General features: G+C 39.7%; 1 protein-coding gene across 1 annotated transcript in view; it reads left to right on the top strand.

Moving 5' to 3' along the window:
* Positions 1-19,829, top strand: part of LOC102840410 (ribonuclease H2 subunit B-like) — a 65,538-nt gene that overhangs the window by 38,785 nt on the left and 6,924 nt on the right. The window contains exons 5-7 of the mRNA XM_006874151.1: positions 10,844-10,908; positions 11,856-11,961; positions 14,349-14,430. Coding sequence (XP_006874213.1) covers positions 10,844-10,908; positions 11,856-11,961; positions 14,349-14,430 — 253 coding nt within the window. The remainder of the gene's footprint in view (positions 1-10,843; positions 10,909-11,855; positions 11,962-14,348; positions 14,431-19,829) is intronic.

Raw genomic sequence — 19,829 nt, 5'->3', positions numbered from 1 at the left:
ATGGCAGCTCCTGGAGCAGCTGAGCGTCCCGGACTAGAAAGCAATGGATTTCTTGCTTCTGCCACAAATTCCTCCAGCTGTAAGCCTTCCAACCTTCTAAATATTCCTTTATATGTGGTTCAGAGTTCTGGGACCATCCCCTGAGCCTGGTTGGTTGGGTATTCTGTGTTGTTGTTGGAGCTCTTTACTACACTTCCACTCAATCCACCATCTTGTTTATTCTCTCCTAGCTTGGTATTTTTTTTTCCCATCCCTTAAGTTTTAATTGTTTTTGTCTTTATGTGTAAGATGTGTCTCTTGCAGACAGCATTTTAAAGGATCTTGCTTTCTTATCCATTCTGCCACTCTCTGTTGACTTTCAGTGTAATTATCGATAGGTATGAATTAATTGCTGTCATTATGTGTGTTGATTTGTGGTGCTGCTGGTTTCTTTGCACTGCATGCCTTTCTGTGCTGTGTTCATGGTTTTTGTGCTGTTTCTTGTCAGTTTCTTCATAGATTAATGTTTTCCTGTTCTTAAGTTTTCATTTTCTCAATATGTTGTGAAGTATTCTTTTTTTTTTTGAAGTTATCCTATATACCTGATCTCCTCATGACCTGCATCTCCTTTGAGATTGTAATTGTTTTGATCATAGACTGACCTCCCTGATACTCTGAAGTCGTTCTTGTAGTTTTGTTCTGTTCTGACCTCTTCTATCTGTCAACTGATTTCCAGGTGGTGCTGCTATGTATGTCAATCTCTGGTTGTTGTCTCTTCTTGTTGGTTCTCAGTCCAAAGAACTCCATTTAGGATGTTTTGAATTGCTGGATTGGATTTGACAAAGTTCCTTAGCTTCAGTTTATCCTGGAATGTTTTTAGTACACCTTCGTTTTTGATTGACAGTTTTGCTTGGCAGTTTTCTTATTTCAGGGTTTTATATATGTCTCCCCATTGCCTTCCTGCTTGCATGGTTTCTGCTGAGAGATTAGAGCTTAATCTGATTTGCTTGCCTTTGTAAGTAACACTTCTCTTTTCCCTAGCTGCTTTCAGGATTCTCTCCTTGTGTTTGATTTTAGAGAGCTTGATTATGATAAATCTTGGTGGATTTTCTTTTGGGATCTTCCCTTCCTTGGGTTCCTTCAGCTTCTTGAATTCTTATCTTCTTGTCTTTCAAGATGTTAGGGAAATTTTCTTCCAACAACTCTTCAACTATCTCCTCTGTGGTCTTCTGTGATCCTTATTGTTTTGGGACTCCAGTAACCTTCTGGTTATTGGTCTTCAACTTGTTCCACATTAATCTTAGATTTTCTTCAGATTTCTATATTCTTTTTTCTGCTTGCTCTTCTATTTTAGCAGTAGTGAGAGATTAGTCTTCAAGCCCATTGTGTCTGTCTTCCATCTCTTCAGTTCTACTCCTTTGCCCAGTGTATTGTGCATTTCTGATATTTTGTTATTAATTGTTTGTACTTCTTTTTGTAGATTTTAAAATATTTCCAATACTATTTGTATCTTATGTGATTGTTCCTGTAGTACTTTCCTGACTTCTTTCTTATTTTTCTCAACCCCTCTGTGGAGCATTTAGATGCATTTCAATATCATTCTTCTGAATTCCTTATCATGCAGTTCCAAAGCCTGACCTCCTTCCAGTGGGATTTTTCCAGCTCATTTGTTTCAGCTACTCCATCTGATTTCTGGACATGAGCGGAGATTTTTTTGTTGCTGTTTGGGCATTTTCAATAATTAGATGTATCTTTAATAATTATGTGAATGCATGCTGGTATATTATTAAGCTTTCTGATTGCCTCTTGATAGATGTGATCAGGAGATGAGCTTCCCTTTTCATTTCTCATATTAATCAACTCAGAGTAATTTTAGCAAGTGTTGGCTGTCTATGCTTCTCTGGTGTATAGTAGCTTGTATTGGCTCTTGCCTGGATGGTGAGATTTTATAGGGTGCAATTGTAGCTTGGCCATATGACTGAAAGTGCTGTTTCTTTTTGGGTAACATAGGGAGAGAAAGAGTCCCCACAATGTAAAAACCATGATGACAAGAAAGGGAAAAGAAAAAAAAAAATGGATTAGACACTAAAGTATATAATCACCTCAAAGAAAACAAAACCAAAAAAAGGTAGCAAAATATGAGTAAGACTTTAATGTCTCTTTTTTGCCTTCTTGCCTTCTAGGCCTCCTGAGAAATTTCAAGTTGTTTGGCCTCTTTCCTTTTTTGTCTCTCTCCGTCATCAAGCCAGTTCAGGTGTTTCTCCTAGTGAGAAACAGTGCAGGGCTGGCCAGTGCCATTTTGGAAGACCTTCCTGTTTTAAGCTGTTCCTGCTGACTCTTCTCCCTTCATTGATTCTTGGTCCAGTGGTCTTTGCTGAGCAGATCCGTGCTTGTGTGTAGTAGAGCACTCCAGTGGTGGGGAACTTGTCCACTTGCACAAGCACCCCCTCTAGTCACCAGAGTGGCGGTGTGCAGACAGAGAAAGCTAAGTGTACAGGGGATAAAAAAGTGTTCACACTTTTATCTCTGATGATGGGTCAGACATCTGAGGTGGGAGTGCTCACTTGATCTTGTATCTGCTCCATCCTGCTCAAGATGGCTATGTTGGGACTTGCTGGCAGCTGCAAATCAGAAAACACCACTTTTCTTACTTCTGTTACAAATCCTACCAGCAATTAGTCTTTTAAATATTCCTTTATATGTAGTTCACAGTTCCGGGACCATCCCCTGAACCTATTTTGTCCAGTATTCTGTGTTATTAATGGCGGAGATCTGCACGGCACCTGTATCCAATCTGCCATTAAGCCCCGCCCCTCAACTCTGACCTTTCTAAGTAATACCGGCTGGTAAAATGGTTAAACATTCAACTGCTAACTGACAGGTTGGCAATTCAAATCCATCAAACTATCTGTGGGAGCAAGATGTGGCAATCTGCTCCTACAAAGATTGATAGCTTTGGATGCTCTGTGGTTCAGTTTTCCTGTGTCCTAGAGTTGCTGTGAGTTGGAATTGACATCGTGGCAGTGGGGTGTTTTTTTTTTTTTGAGGAGTTTGGACTTTTTTGGAACAAATCACCAGACCTGTTTTCCAAGGCACTCCTGAAGTGAGGTCAAATCACTAACCTTTGTCTAGTAGTTGAGTGCTTAGTCATTCATGACACAATGTTGTTGTCATTAAGTGCCGTCAAGTCAGTTCCAACCTATAGCAACCCTGTATAGGTTTTCCAAGAGCAGCTGGTGAGCTTGAACTGCCGATCTTGCAGTTCAAACAACTTTGCGGTCTGACGCATTAACCCACAGTGTTTTTGTACACATACATAATCCTTGCAGCAATTCCCTGTGACTGTTAATATAATTTGCATTTTTACAGAGGAGGAATCAGAGACTCAAATAATTTTAGGTAACTTGACAGTCATCACAGAGCTAAAAGTGGTAAGACCCAGACTCGAACTCCATGTATATATGACTCAGGTTCTTTTCTTTCCTTCTTTCATTTCTGTAACACCAGAATGCTCTATTAACAATTTTAGGGTTTGTCTCATGTAAAATGGCATCTTGATTTTTTTTTTAAGTCTTGTATGTTGTTGTTGTTAGGTGCCATCGAGTCAGCACCGACTCATAGCGACCTTATGCACAGCAGAACGAAACAATGTCCAATCCTGGGCCAACCTCACTACCGCTGCCACACTTGACGCCATCGATGCTGCCACCTGGCCAATCCATCTCGTTGGGGGTCTTCCTCTTTTTCTCTGACCCTCCATCTTACCAAACATGATGTCCTTCTCCAGCGAATGTTCCCTCCTGACAGTATGTCCAAAGTATGAGAGACAAAGTTTGGCCATCTTGACCTCTAAGGAGCACTCTGGCTGCACTTCGTCCAAAATAGATCTGTTGGTTCTTTTGGCAGCCCATGGCACTTTTAGTATTCTCCTCCAACACCATAATTCAAAGGCATCAATTCTTCTACAGTCTTCCTTATTCACTGTCCAGCTTTCGCATGCATATGAGGTTATTGAAAATACCATGGCTTGGGTCAGGCGCACCTTAGTCCTCAAGCTGATATTTTTGCTCTTCAACACTTTAAAAAGTTCCTGTGCAGCAGATTTGCCTAATGCAATACGTTGTCTGATCTCTTGACTGCTGCTTCTGTGAGTGTTGATAGTTGATCCAAGAAGAATGAATTCCTTGACAACTTCAATCTGTTCTCCATTGATGAGAATGTTGTTTATTGGTCCAGCATTGAGGATTTTTGTTATCTTTACATTGAGATGTAATCCATACCAAAGGCTGTGCTCTTTGATCTTCATCAGTAAATGTTTTAAGTCCTCTTCACTTTCAGCAAGCAAGGTTGTATCATCTGCATATTGCAGGTTGTTAATGAGTCGTCCTCCAATCCTGATGCCATGTTTTTCTTCATAGAACCCAGCTTCTCGGATTATTTGCTCAGCATAGAGGTTGAAAAAATATGGTGAAAGAATACAACCTTGTCACACATCTTTCTTAATTTTAAAGCATGCAGTGTTCCCATGCTCTGTTCGAACAACTGCTTCTTGGTCCAGGTACAGATTCCTCTTGAAAGTCTTGTATACGTCTTCTTAAAAATGTCATTTTGTGCGGCATAAAGAGGGGACAGAGAGACCTTTGACAGCTTACAGAAAAGACAGTCCTCCTCATCTCAGTAAGGGGCTTTGTGCTTCTAGGCATCGGGTTCCCTGTAGTTCATCCTTTAGGGTTAGTAGTGGTTGTGTGCTGCGGAGTTGGTTCAAACTCATAGCAACCATGTGTAGGGCCTCCAAGGCTGTAAATCTTCATGGGAGCAGAATGCCTCATTTGTCTCCCCAGGAGTGATGGTGGATTCTAACTGCTGACGTTGCAGTTAGCAGCCAGCTCGTAGTCACTGCACTACCAGAACTCCTCCTGTAGTGACAGCTTATTTGAATTTGGATCATTGTCCATTTCTAAATTAGTATTTAGTTCCACTTTCTGTACGGGTTTTATTTCTATGAGTTTAAAATAAAAATATAAAAGATGACTGTTAGAGAGTAGTTGAAGTTCCTGGATGATGCTGACTGAAAGATTGGAAGTTCAAGTCCACCCAGAGACACCAAATCAGCCATTGAAAACCCTATGGAGTACAGTTCTGCTCTGACACACATGGGGTCACCATGGGTCAGAGTTGGTGCTGTGGCAGCTGGAAAGAAAAGGAAAAAAGAGTGTTCCGATAACATCCATGACCAGCAGCAAAGATAAAGAGGAAAGTTGATGTGCTTTAACTTCCCTCCTCTCACCAACCCATGTGCACACAGAGTAAACCTGCAGTACTGAAGGTCCCCAGGTAGTTATTTTAAAATTAAACTCCAGATGCTTTCTCATAAGTCTGTGGCATTAAAGATCTGGTTTATTTGGCTAGGCTGTGAGAACCTTCCCTGCTTCCTTCTCCCTGGTGATGAAACCACAGTCATTTGCGTCTTGAATGATGATGGTAGTGACCTTAGCCCTGCCTGCTTTTATTAGAAAAGGAAATGGTGTGTCTCTATTGGCCAGCTCTGGGGCTGCAAAGTACGTTTCTTGCCAAAGAAGTTCACACACAGTGGAGAGATGACAGGGGAAAGGGCCAGTAAAGGGTTATGAACTTGCTTCTTGAGCGTTACACTGTGTTTCATATTACAAGCCAAAATTGCACTGTGCTGTCTGGTGTGATTAACAGGAAGAACCCAGAAAACTTACCTGATTAAAATACCCCAGGTACACTCACCAAGTTTCTGTCCCCAGGAGACAGGGAAAAAAGACCATATGCTTTTCACAGTTATAGAGAGCTTTGAGAAAATAGATGTTACAATGTGCTTCTGGCGGTTTGTTCAGCAGTACATCAGGGAAATTCAAGTTTGTGAACCCATGAGTCAGTTGCTGAATGTGCACTTTAATTGTGGATTCACTTTTATCGTCTTTATTTTCTAAGCCCAGTCTTCCCAGATGTTGGAGACCAGTTTTATAGACACACCAGACACATTAGGGAAAAAACTTTTTCAGAGTAGCCCTTATTACCAAACTCACTAGCTCTCACAACACTAAATTTAGGAAACAAACGTGTTTTTTAATAATTATGGGTGATCTGTGACCTTCATGAAGATCTTAAATCTCCTTGCTTATCAAAATTGACAACTTTAAAAATTAAGCATTTCGTTCTTGTGTAAAATTTTGGGATACTCAAGTTGGGAAATTCTTAGTGATCTCTTGTTCACAGAATGTTTAATTTGGAAATAAACTTATCATGAAAAACTAGATAGATTGACAACTCTAGGCCCAGGTGATTTTACTTAAATAGGTAAATTCTACCTTAATTTACTGAAGAAATAATACCAATCTTACTCACACTCACAGACATATATGAGGAAGGAATATTTTTCAACTAATTTTATGAAATCAGAATTGGTTCCTTGTGAACACAGACTTGAAAAATTCTTAACAAAATGTTAGCAAATTGAACATATAAAAAGATATAAAAAACTTTGACCAAGTGGAATGCAAAATTGGTCGAGCATTTGAAAATTGGTGTAATTCGCCGTCTTTACACATTATGAGACAAAAATCATATCATCTCAGTGTTGTTGGTGTTAAGTGCCATTGAGCAGGTTACAATTCATAAGAACCCTGTATAGGGTTTCCAAGGAGTGGCTGATGAGTTTGAACTGCCAACCTTGAGGCTAGCATAGATGCAGAAAAAACATCTGACAAAATTCAATCATGACACACATTCTCTTCAAATTAAGAATAAAGGAGACCTTCCTCAATCTGATTAAGGATGTCTGTGAAAAGCCTACAGCTTCATTATAAAAAATGGAATACTTTTCTCAGTTGGATACAATGCAAGAGTATCCTCACGACTTCTTTGTGGCATTGTAGTAGAAGTGCTAGGAGACTCAAAAAGACAAAGAAAAGAGATAAAAATAATAGGAATTAGAAAGTAAATAGGAAAGCTGTCTCCATTCATTGTGATGTATATTAGAAGATTCAAAGAGATCTAGCTGTTGTTGGTTGTTATTAAGTGCTGTCAAGCTGGTTCTGACTCATAGTGACCTTGTGTAGGGTTTCTGAGGCTGTAAATCTTTATGGGAGCAGAAAGCCTCATCTTTCTCCCATGGAGAAGCTAGTGGACTCAAACCACCAATCGTGTGGTTAGCCGTCCATGATGATGGTGTTAAGTGCCATCGAGTCCGTTGCCACTCATAGTGACCCTGTCTAGGGTTTCCAAGGAAAACTGCTGACCTTGTGGCTCCAACTGACCTTGTCATCCAGTGCATTATCCTGCAGTGCCTCACCAGGATTCCAGTGCCACAGTGACCAAATTGGGTAGTGGAATAAAATCATACCACTTACAGCATCAAAAAATCAAAAATCCTGAGTCTTTTTTTTGCTACTTGTTTCTGCTCCTGTAAAGATTTCCAGCCTCAGAACCCCTATCCAGGGTTGCTCTGAGTCAGAACTGACTCCACGGCACTCAACCACCACCACTCCCACTTGCCACTGTGTCGGCTCCAACCCATGGCAGCCGCATGTGTGTCAGAGCAGAACTGTGCTCCATAGGGGGTTTACCATGGTGGATTTGTTTTGGGAAGTATATCACCCTGCCTTTCTTCTGAAGCACCTTTGTGTGGACTCAAGTTCCCAATTTCATGGTTAGCAGCTGAACACCCAGGGATTCATGAAATTCTAAAGGATTAATTTAACACAACATGCACAAGATCAGTACACTGCACATTACAAAAACATTGCCGAGAGAAATTAAGGCAGAATTAAATAAATGGAGAGATTATACAGTGGTCATGGATTGGAAGAGTCAATGTTAAGATGTCTATTCTCCAAATCAATTTATAGATTTTTTGTAACATTAATCATAATCCTTGCAGGCTTTTTATTTTATTATTATTATTTTAGTAGTAGCAGTGAACAGGTTGACCCTAAAATTCATATGGAAATGCTAGGTTCTCAGTATAGCCATAATGATTTGTAAAAAGAATGTTGTTGGAGGACTTACCAACCTGATTTCAAGTCTTAAAATACCAAAACCCAAACTCTGTAAGGCTTATAAATCTTCATGGAAGCAGACGGCCACATCTTTCTCCTTCAGAGGAGCAGGTGGGTTCCAACTGCTTTACTACTGTGCCACTAGGGCTCCTCAGACTTACTATGAAGCTGTATAATCAAGAAAGTAAGTTATTGATGGAAAGATAGGTGGAACAAAATAGAGAATCCAGAAATAGACCCACACTTACGTGAACAAAGTATTAGTCTTTTCAACAAACCAAATGTTAACATAAGATTTACGTGAAATTAATCATTGACAAAAATCTTTGTACCTTAGGAGTAGGCAAAAGTTTCTTAGAAAACAAAATTCATGAATTATTTTAAGAATAAAATTTCAAATTGGATGTCATCAAAAGTTAAAATTCTGTCTTTTGAAACACACCATTAAGAAAATAAGATAAGCCACAATCTGAGAGAAAATGTTTCCATGTCATTTCACTGCTGAAAGATACCTATCTCAAATATAGACAAAATTATTTCAGTGCAATGTTGTTGTTGTTGTTGTTAAGTGCCGTCGAGTCGGTTCCGACCCATAGCGACCCTGTACAGGGTTTCCGAGGGTGTAAATCCTTACGGGAGTAGAAAGCCTCATCTTTCTCCCGCGGAGCGGCAATAAAGTAGTTTTATTGTAGAAGTATATGTTGGAAGAATATATTGTGTGATTCCATTTTGATGAAGTTCTAAAGTAAAGCAAAACTAATCTATAGTGATTACGGATCAGTGGTTACTGAGGCCTGAACAGGGGTGGAGGAATTGACTATAGTTCAGGGAACCTTTGGCGGTTTATCCTTACTTCTGGGTAAATCTGTCCAAACTTCTTGAATTGTACACTTAAAGTGTTTCCATAGTTATATGAACATCATACTAAATAAAGTTGATTTTTTAAAAAAAATCTAGTAGTAGTTACTGATCCATCTTTAGAAGCTAAGCCTCCTCCCCGCCCCTAACCCAAAATAACATTAACTTTCTTCTCTCCACACTTCCCATCTCCCATGGAACGTGTGGTTGAATGTAAGAGGAAAAGTAGAAGTGAGTAACCACTCTGAGATGTGGAGTCTAGGTGAAGGTCTATCCAAATGTGATTTTAGGTACATGAGCTTCAGCTCAGAGCTCTGAACTTTCAGGTCAGGTTTGGTTTCCAGGGTGAAATATGATGAGGTCACCCCCCAGAGAAAGAATTGGCCCTGCAGGTGGAGGAAGCTGAGAATCAGCAGAGAAGTCGTCAGAGATGGAGGCAACAGAAAGTGGTTCTACAGATGCCATAGGAAGAGAGACTTTTTCCAAAGCTCAGGGGTGTCTGAAGTACTGAGGAATATGGAGAACCAACTCAACATGACAATCCATGGCTCTGGTGGGAATGGCACTGACTAGTTCAGTGACTCTGGACAATGTTCCAAATGTAACACAAACCCAGCCTTTTAGGATTGTGGTTTTCACCTAAGAGTCATTCTGAGAACGAAATGGGAAAGCCCGACAACAGTCTGGTTTGGTGGATACCTTGCCCCAGTCTGTTATTACAGTGACATGCTCTGAGAATATGGATGGGTACAGTACTCACTCCGTCCAGTTTTCTATAATACTATACTACTGACACCAACACTGAAATGGGGAAGAGACACAGGAACTGAGGCCTGGGACCTCTCAGCCATTTAGTGGGGCTCTAGCAATTAACATGGAGTCCTGGTACAGCGGTATAGGATAAGCACTAGACTACAAGGTTGGTGGTTCAAACTCACCAGCTGCACCTCAGAAACCTACACAGGGTCACTGTGAGTCAGAACCAATTTGAAGGCACTTGTTAACACAATAAGAAGCCATTTAACAGACTGCAGAAACCTGTTCCTGAATAAGCAGTTTCCATTTCTCACCACGGTTATGGAGAGGAGCAAGAGAAAATGTCATTCTGGGACAGTTCCCCTGGAATGGCATCCAGCAATCTTGTATCTGGTTGTGGCTTATAGTGATTGTGAAGAGAGTTCCTGCCAGGATGGAAGTGCTGTCTTTGCTCAGTGTACAGAAAGCAGGCAACCCCACGAATGAAAAGTGTTAACAAAGGAAACACTGGTTTAATGATGTAGCATATAAAGCTAAACGGATTGCGAGGAGCGGAAGTATAATTTATAAAAGGTGAAACTTTTATTTCCATAAAGGGCCAAGTTGATCATACCATAAAACTAGCTAAAGGAGAAAATACACACACACACACAACACACACAAAATAACACATTGCTGTTGAGTCAAGTTGTTTCCACCTCACAGTGACCCAATAGGACTGTCTTTCTTTTGTGCTCCATTGATCCTACGGCACAGCATTTAGCAAATTAACAAGATTGTTTTCATCTGGCTTTTTCCTGAATGTATGCAGTGAGCCTTTCATTTTATTTTTGGGGATTTTGATTATCATTTTAGAGAAGGTGTCTTTCATCAAAAACATTGAGGGGCATTTACGACTATTCGGAAAAATTAAGGTTGACTGGCATGTTAATTTGTTGGGTCTTAAAAAGTTTACCTTTTCTGTAATTCGTATAATTTGGTGGTTTTTTTAAATGTCCACCTAACTTAGTGGTTAGATGGACCCTGAGATACCCAAACTCTGTTTTGAGATTTAAAAATATATATATTTTTAGGATCTCAGATTTATATGTGGAATACTTCAAGAATCTGAACTACTCTGAAATATTTTTAAATTATTCATTGTATTTTTATGTGATATAACCTTATAAGTTTATGTCATGTCTTATCCACCATGATGAGTCTTTCTTTCTTGTATTTTAATCCAGAAATAAACAGCAAAAAATTTTATAAGTACAGCAAAGAGAAGACATTAAGGTGGCTGGAAAAAAAGGTATAGTACTTCTCAAAGTGAAAATGAATGCTCCTTTAAAAAACAAATTTAACAAAGACAGTACGTCTAAAATTCAGAGTCTTTATTATACATGCACCTAAAAGAGGCAAACTGCCTAGAAATATTCAAGTATAGAAATTTTTCATTTTATCCTCTCCCCAACTCAGATACTTCTGCAGTCAGCCTGATGTTCTCCTTTGGCTGAAATGAAGCTCCACAGAATCTTGGTGATTTTGCTTTTGCCAAGTACTAATTAATGGTATGCATACAAACCAAATCAAACCCATTGCCATGCTTGTTTTGGTGGTTGTGCCGTCGAGTTGGTTTTGATTTTTTAAGTGACCCTGAATAGGACTCCCAAGCTGCTGGGTTTGAACTGCTGCTCTGATAGTTAGCAGTGCAGTGCTTATCCTCCAACATCATACCAGGACTCAATAGCAAAATGAAATTTTTACTTACTGATTGTGTGTATTTTCTTAATTTCCAAGGAAGTGAGACATTTTAATTATTTATTCCATTTAGAAATTTACTACTTATAAGTAGTAAATTTACTTATAAGTAGTAAATGCTTATGTAGTATTTACTCTGTGCCAGATTATAAGGGTTCATTTAATCCTCTTAGCAATCCAATGAGGTAGATACTGCTTTTATCCCTCTTTTATAGATAGAGGCACAGAGAGGTTAAGTAACTTGCCCGTGATCACAGAGCAAACTCAAGCATTTTGGTCCCAAAGTCAGTGGTCTCTGTCACCACACCTCGCATAGTATGTGGGAAGTGTACATGTTCCTAACAGACAAATATATTGTTGCTACCGCTCAGCTTTTCTTCAAATGTGCAGCCATCTCTCATCTGATATCTGGTAAAGGTATTTCTGGGCCCGGATCTTAAGTGGTTATGGATTTCTAAAGTTAAACTAGAAATCTCTCCCCTATTGGTTACTTTGTAGGTGAATCAGACCACGGCAGCATTAAAATCCAATAAAATAAATGTCAGTGCCCGGGTACAGTCTGCAGCATATTTCTCAGCTGACCAGGTTTCCAGTGATAAGGAAGGTAAGTGAATCGCTTCATCAGAAATGATTTCCACCTCATTACGTGGGTGTGCGGACGCCCCTCTTAAGGTGTAAGAGTCTGCATCACAGAGCTCTACAGTCTTGTTGGTTCCCACAGAACTTGTGGCCAATGTGCATTTATCTCCGCTTCTAAATACTATTTCTACTGTAGATTGCTTCTGTCACTGATGGAGACTCCAAGCATTCATTCAGCTAATACTCATTTTGCATTAGTAATAGGAACAACTCTGAACTAATGTCACTGAGCAATGTGTATGGAAGTTTGTCACATTTGTCAAACTTGGTATATGAACTTTAACTAAACAGTCAAAGTATAATTTTTGAAAAAGGATAAGCCTGGTTACTATAATGTGTCAGGCCCTTTGCTGAGTTACCAGTCTCCACACAGTCTCCAATTTGACACTCCCAATAAGTCGCATTTTAGAGATGAGGGTCTCAAGCCTGTGTCCAAAGTCATGCAGCTACTAGATAGCAAAGCTGCACAGCTGGCTAGCCAAGCTTGTCTCACTCCTCACCTTCGGTTGTTCTGCTCTGATGTTTCAGACTTCCTGATAGGCTGAAACTGTGTGCATCCTGCTCACGAGACATGTTATGTCCTACAGGTTTCAGCATTTTGATTTTATGATTAAGTTTGATTATCCCTTCGTATTCTCTGGTAGCGTAGTGGTTATGAGTTAGGCTGCTAATCTCAAGGTCAGCAGTTTGAAACTACTGGCTACTCCATGGGAGAAAGATGAGGCTTCCTGCTCCCATAAAAACTTACAGCCTTGGAAACCCTATGCAGGGCCACTATGAGTCGTAACCAACTCCACAGCACATAACCACTATCACCACCTGTCTATGTAAAAACTCAAATTAAGAGCAAGGCTTTAGAGCAGATTTTATTGTCTTATTTAACTGTATTTAATTGATGTCAGACTACATTTTAGTTACTAAAGTTTTTGTCAAATCATTGTCAGATCCAAATGCTTTAGAATTAATAAATATTCTGTTGAATTATTTTTTTCCTTAAAGTATTTTATTAGTTTTCATGTAGATTTGTTATGTTCCAAGTTCTTACCAAACAAGTATTTAGTATGGTGGTGGTTATATGCTCTTGAGTTGTTTCTGACTCATTTCCACCCAGTATAGGGTTCCTGAAGCTGTAAATATTTATGGGAAGAGAAAGGCTTATCTTGCCCCTGAGGATTCAAACTGCAGCCCAATGCGTAATACACTACGTTACCAAGGCCCCTTAAATACTTACTATGTTGTTGTTTTTAAGTACTGTGGAGTTGGTTCCAACTCTTAGTGACCCTGCACAGGGTTTCTGGGGCAGCACATCTTTATGGGAGCAGAAAACCTCTTCTTTCTCCCATGGAACAGCTGGTAGTTTCTGACTGCCGACCTTGAGGTTAGCAGCCCAATTCGTAACCACTATGCTACCAGAGTTCCTTAGTACTTAGTGTAGACATATATATATATACATAGAGAGAGAGAGAGTCCTAGTATGGCACTGTAGGATAATGTACTACACCACAAAGTCAGTTTGAACCACAAGATCAGAGACTCAAACTCACTGGCCTATCCTTGGAAACCCTATACAAGGTTGCTATGAGTTGTAGACAGCGCTTAACAACAATATGTGTAGCTAGATAGAGAGAGAGAAAGAGAGAGAGAGAGAGAGAGAGATGTGTGTGTATATTTCTTTTGGAGCTCTGGTGTGACACTGTAGGATAATGCACTGGACTGCAAGGTCAGCTTGAACTACAAGGTCAGCAGTTCAAACCCACCAGACGCTCCTTGGAAATCCTATACTCACTATAAGTTGGAACCTATTTGATGGCACTTAACAACCACAATAATATTTCTTTTAAACAAACATGCTAATACTTTAGATTTATTCTGTATCCTGGAATATACAAGTTATTGTTGTTAGGTGCCATCGAGTTGGTTCTGAATGAAACACTGCCCAGTCTTGTGCCATCCCCACAATTATTGTCATGCCTGAGCCCATAGCTGCTGCCACTAGATATATTCCAGAAAATACTAGCCTAAAAAGAAGACCTGTGTATATTATATTTGTACTGCTAATTTTCGGAACTTGATTTGTATTCCAGGGCATCCACTAGAAAGCCACTCTTGAATTTTTTTGACTCTCACTTAATGGTTATGTATTAGGTTGCATTTCTGTCATCTTATCACCCAGCTCCCTACAGCTCAGACAGACAGATATTGGTATCCCCATTTCACAAATGAGGCAACTGAGGTGAAGAGCTTAAGTAAGTTCCCTAAGGCCAGATAGAGCCAGAATTTGAACTCAGGTCAATTTGAATGTAAAACCACCATAATTAATACTGTTTTATTTTTCACTGCGTTTTCTTTCAGAGGATTATATTCGGTATGCCCATGGTCTAATATCTGATTACATTCCTAAGGAACTAAGTGATGACTTAGCTAAGCATTTAAAGTAAGTATTGTTCATATGGAGTCAAAGTGAGGAAGTACCTTTGTGCTCTTGGCTTCCTGATACTTTCTTTTTTTTTTTTTTTTAATTAAATGTTTTTATTTTGCATTGAGTGAAAGTTTACAGGGCACATCATCAGCTTCACATTCAACCATTCACATAGCTTGTTTCATTACATTGATTATTATCCCTGCCATATATCATCATTTTACAGTGTTTCTCTCTAACCTCTTTAGCTTTTTTTTTTTTTTTTTTTGGATGTGGGGGGACTTGGCTTTTTGGAATTTACAGTCTCGGCTTTTAGGGAAGGTTTTTACATTTGTCTGTGGATATCCAGGGCTCATGTATGAGATTACTAACAAGCATTACTGAATAATCAGATGAGGGACAGTTTGCTATATCTACTAGGTGGCTAGAGTCTGATCCTCAGAGCCTGTGGTTTGGACGGTCATCAACGCTTGGGCCCACAGGGGCTTGGCCTCCTGACCGAGTCTGTACTGTCTGCATCTGAGTCCTCCTTATTTATTTATTGTTTAAGGGACGCTGCCTGTCTTAGGTGGTCAGTGCGAATTCCTCAGTCTTACCAGTCATTGAGACTCATTGCAGCATGGCAATGTCTCTGTCTTAAGTAGCCGAGGTTCCACGTGATCCTTACCCGTCTCTGGCCACACATCCATCATAAACAGCCGCCATCCGAGGAAGGCAGGGAGGGAGGAGATCAGCTGGGGACCCCATATGCCCGATGTTGCCGATCCACCACCTGCTCTAAGGTGACCAAGCAGGATCACTATGCTGAGGTTCAATCCAGTTCTTAGGGGATCTTACTCTCTAGCATGGGTAGCAAATGGGTAGCCACTCAGTGTTCACTTTGAGAATTACTTATATCATAAATTTGAGCATGTAGCTGATGAATATCCCCAGACAAGTGCATATTGTTCCACAACCTCGTAAAATGCTGTTGGATTAAGTTCCAATTAATTTCTGGGTTACTGAAAGATAACACAAATCTACTTATACCTTGAGTAACCTTAGCTGGGAGTGTAGTCTGGATATATTGGGTCTTATTTCCCTTAAGCGGTCTTCCTTTCTCTACAGCATTTAGTCTGTTTTGTGAGCCTTTGTCAAGATAATACAGAAACGGCTGCAATCATACATTGACAGAGAACTTCCAGAGGTTGGCCCAGGATCGGACATTGTTTCGTTCTGCTATGCATGGGTCGCTATGAGTCGGTTCGGACTCGATGGCACCTGACAACAACAACAACAAGTACCCTTATCAAGCCAAAGAAACAGCACTATTAATGGGTTTTAATGTGTCCCCGAACAATATGTCTTAATTTGGCTACGCAGTGGTTCTCAGTATTATATAATAATCCTCCATTTTAGTGTTTTTTGGTTTTTTTGTGAAAACCTTTTTTTGACTTTTTATAGTTTTGGCATTAAACAATATTTGTCTTTTTGTGATTGCCTTATTCACTCAGCATAATATCCTACAGGACACCATCCTTGTTCTGAGGTGTTTTTCAGATTCATCTTTATTATTTAATGTTGTATAGTATTCCAGTTGTGTATGTCCCATAGTTTGTTAATCCATTCTTCTACTGCTAGGTATTTAAGCTGTGACTATCTTTTTGTTATTATAACTAGTGCTGTAATGAATATGGGTGCATGTGTCTTTTCAAGTGACAGATTTTTATTTTTCTAGTATATTTTTCAAGTAGGGGATTGCTGTATCAGACGATAATTTATTTCCAACTTTTTAAGTGCTATACTGTTTTTCAAAGTTATTGCACCATTTTATGGTCCCAACATTAGTGTAGGAGGGCTCCAGTTTCTCCACACCTTTGTCCACGTTTGTTGTTTACTATTGTTTGAACTTTGCGATTGATGCTGGGGTGAAACAATATCTTACTGTTATTTTCATTTGAATTTCTCTAATGGCTAATGAGCACAAGCATAGCTTCATACATTTGTTGACTACCTAAATGTCATTTTTGGTGAACATGTCTGTTCATAACCTCTGCCCATTTTTAAATTGGATTGTCTTTTGTTGTTGAAATTTTCTGTGAATTTTAGAGTTTGTCCCTTGTCTGAAATATCAGTGCTAAAATTTATTTGCAGTCTGTGGGTTCTATTTACTTTTCTGAAAATATTTTCTGATATACATTAATTACATTGAAAGCATTGCAAAGAACAAGGCACTGAGGCAGCACTGGAGGCACTTACTCATCTATACCAAGAAATTTGGAAGACAACTACCTGGCCAGTTGACTGGAAGAGATTGTATCCGTACCCATTCCAACTAGAAGTGACCCAAAGGAATGCAGAAATCATCGGACCATATCTTTGATATCCCATGCGAGTAAAGTTTTACTAACGGTAATACCGAAATGGCTACAATCATACATTGGCAGAGAACTTCCAGAGGTTCAAGCCGGATTCAGAAGAGGATGTGTAATAAGGGATATCATTGCTGATGTCAGATGGATCTTGGCTGAAAGCAGAAAATACCAGAAAAGTGTTTACCTGTGCTTTTTTGACTATGCATAGGCCTTTAATTGTGTGGATCATGACAAGCTATGGACAACGTTGCAAAGTATAAGTATTCTGGAACACTTAATTGTGCTCATGAGGAATCTGTATCTGGACCAAGAGGCAGTTGTTAGCACAAAACAAGGGGACACTGAATAGTTTAAAATTAGGAAAGGAGTGCACCAGAGTTTTATTATTTCACCATATTTGTTCAATCTGTATGCAGAGCATATAATTCAAATACCTGGACTATAATGAAGAGAAATGTGTCATCAGGATTAGAGGAAGGTCTTAACAACCTCATTAACAACCTGCGATACGCAGATGATACAACCTTGCTTGTCGTAAGCAAAGAGGACTTAAAAAACTTGTGGTATTTTTGCTATATCAGCACCAAATAACTAATACTAGCACAACCCATGCCATTGAGGTGCTTGAGAAGGGCATTTCGAAGGTCTGCATCTGTGGTCCTTTTTGTAAAGATCTCTAACATATAGCAGCTTTACACGTTTAAAAAAAAGTGTCTATTTTCTAGATCTTAGCAACTGTTGTTGCAGTTTCATGTATATAATTGTTTACTTGCTCTTCCTGATACTTATAAATCTTTTTTCTCCTCCCATGCATCAATATAAAATGAGTTTGTAATAGATACAGTTGTTATCTTTTAGCAAATTTCATAGGTCTATCTTTAAAAATAAATTTATAAACTGGTTTCTGCCATAGTTAAAGTGGTAAGTAGATAAAACGACAATAAATAGTTAAAGATGCCTGCATGCCAAAGAACAAGGCTCCAGTAGTTGATGGAATAAAAATTGAAATCTTTCAAGAAAGTGAGGCGGCACTGGAAGCATTCACTCATCTGGCCGACTGGAAGAGATCCGTTATTTGTGCCCATTCCAAAGACAGGTGAACCAATGGAATGAGGAAATCATCGGACAATCTCTTTGATATCCCATGAGAGTAAAGTTTTACTAAGTGTAATACAGAAATGGCTACAAGCATACATTGACAGAGAACGTCCAGAGGTTCATGCCAGATTCAGAAGAGGCCGTGAAACAAGGGATATCATTGCCGATGTCCAATGAATCTTGGGTGAAAGCAGAGAATACCAGATAGATTCTGTGCTTTATTGACTACTCAAAGGCTTTTGATTGTATGGATCATGACAAGCTATGGATAACATTGCAAAGTATGAGTATTCCATACTTTGTGCTCATGAGGAATCTATACCTGGACCAAAAGGCAGTTGTTCGAACAGAACATGGAACACCGAATAGTTGAAAATTAAGAAAGGTGTGCCACAGGGTTGTATTATTTTACCATACTTTATTCAACCTGTATGCTGAGCAAATAGTCTGAGAAGCTGGGTTCTATGAAGAAAAACAGGGCATCAGGATTGGAGGAAGACTCATTGACAACCTGCGATATGCAGATGATACAACCTTGCTTGCTGAAAGTGAAGACAGATTAAAATATTTACTAATGAAGATCAAAGACCATAGCCTTCAGTTTGGATTACATCTCAATGTAAAGAACACAAAAATCTTCACCACTGGACAAATAAACAGCGTTCTTATCAATGGAGAAAAGATTGAAGTTGTCAAGGACTTCAACCATCAACACTCACAGAAGCAGTAGTCATGAAATCAAACGACGTATTGCATTAGGCAAATGTGCTGCACAAGACCTTTTAAAGTGTTGAAGAGCAAAAATGTCAGCTTGAGGACTAAGGTGCAACTGACCCAAGCCAAGGAATTTTCAATAACCTCATAATGCATGTGAAATGAAAGCTGGACAGTGAATAAGGAAGACCGTAGAAGAATTGATAATTTTGGGTTATGGTACTGGAGGAGAGTTCCAACACTCTCATGAGCCCTCTTGGCCCGGTGTTCCATGTTGTTGTTGACCGTGCTCTGACGGAACTTAGGATTTAATTTTTGTCTTACTTCCTTTTTTTGTCTGCTTGTCCTGCCCCACAATCCTCGTTCAGGCCTTTTTACTAGTGGTAAACAGTTCAGGGCCGGCTGTGGCCGTTTGGTTTTAATTGGAAACTGTCTCTTTACAGTTCGAGGAGATCTGTGCGCATGCGTAGTAGAACCCTCCGAGGGTGGGGCTGGGGTGCCCACTCGCTCAGGCACCCCTTTAGTCACCAGAATGGAGGTGCACAGACAGCAAAGGACCAATGAACAGCTTCCAAAAGAAAAGAATGCCCACACCTTTATCTTTGCGGTTCTGCCAGGTATCTGTGGCTGCTCCGTTCCTTCCCCCACGTGGTCTCACCCAAGATGGCGGCTCCTGGAGCAGCTGAGCGTCCCGGACTAGAAAGCAATAGATTTCTTGCTTCTGCCCAAATTCCCTAGCTCCAAGCCTTCCAACCGTCTAAATATTCCTTTATATGTGGTTCAGAGTTCTGGGACCATCCCCTGAGCCTACTTGGTCAGGTATTCTGTGTTGTTGCTGGCAGAGCTCTTACTGCACTTCCACCCGATCCGCCATCTTGCATATATATAATGAGGAAGACTCATTAACAACCTGTGATATGCAGATGATATAACTTTACTTGATGAAAGTGAAGAGGCCTTGAAACATTTACTGATGAAGATCAAAGAACACAGCCTTAGGTATGGGTTGCATCTCAATGTCAGAAAAACACAAATCCTCAATGCTGGACCAATAAACAACATTCTTATCAGTGGAGAAAAGATTGGAAGTTGTCAAGGACTTCATTCTTCTTGGATCAACTATCAACACTCACAGAAGCAGCAGTCAAGAGATCAGACAACGTATTGCATTAGGCAAATCTGCTGCACAGGAACTTTTTAAAGTGTTGAAGAGCAGAGATGTCAGCTTGAGGACTAAGGTGCGCCTGA

Source organism: Chrysochloris asiatica, unplaced genomic scaffold (assembly GCF_000296735.1).
Source record: "Chrysochloris asiatica unplaced genomic scaffold, ChrAsi1.0 scaffold00263, whole genome shotgun sequence".
NCBI classification, from domain to species: Eukaryota; Metazoa; Chordata; class Mammalia; order Afrosoricida; family Chrysochloridae; genus Chrysochloris; species Chrysochloris asiatica.
This window is presented reverse-complemented; position numbering and strand designations above follow the sequence as displayed.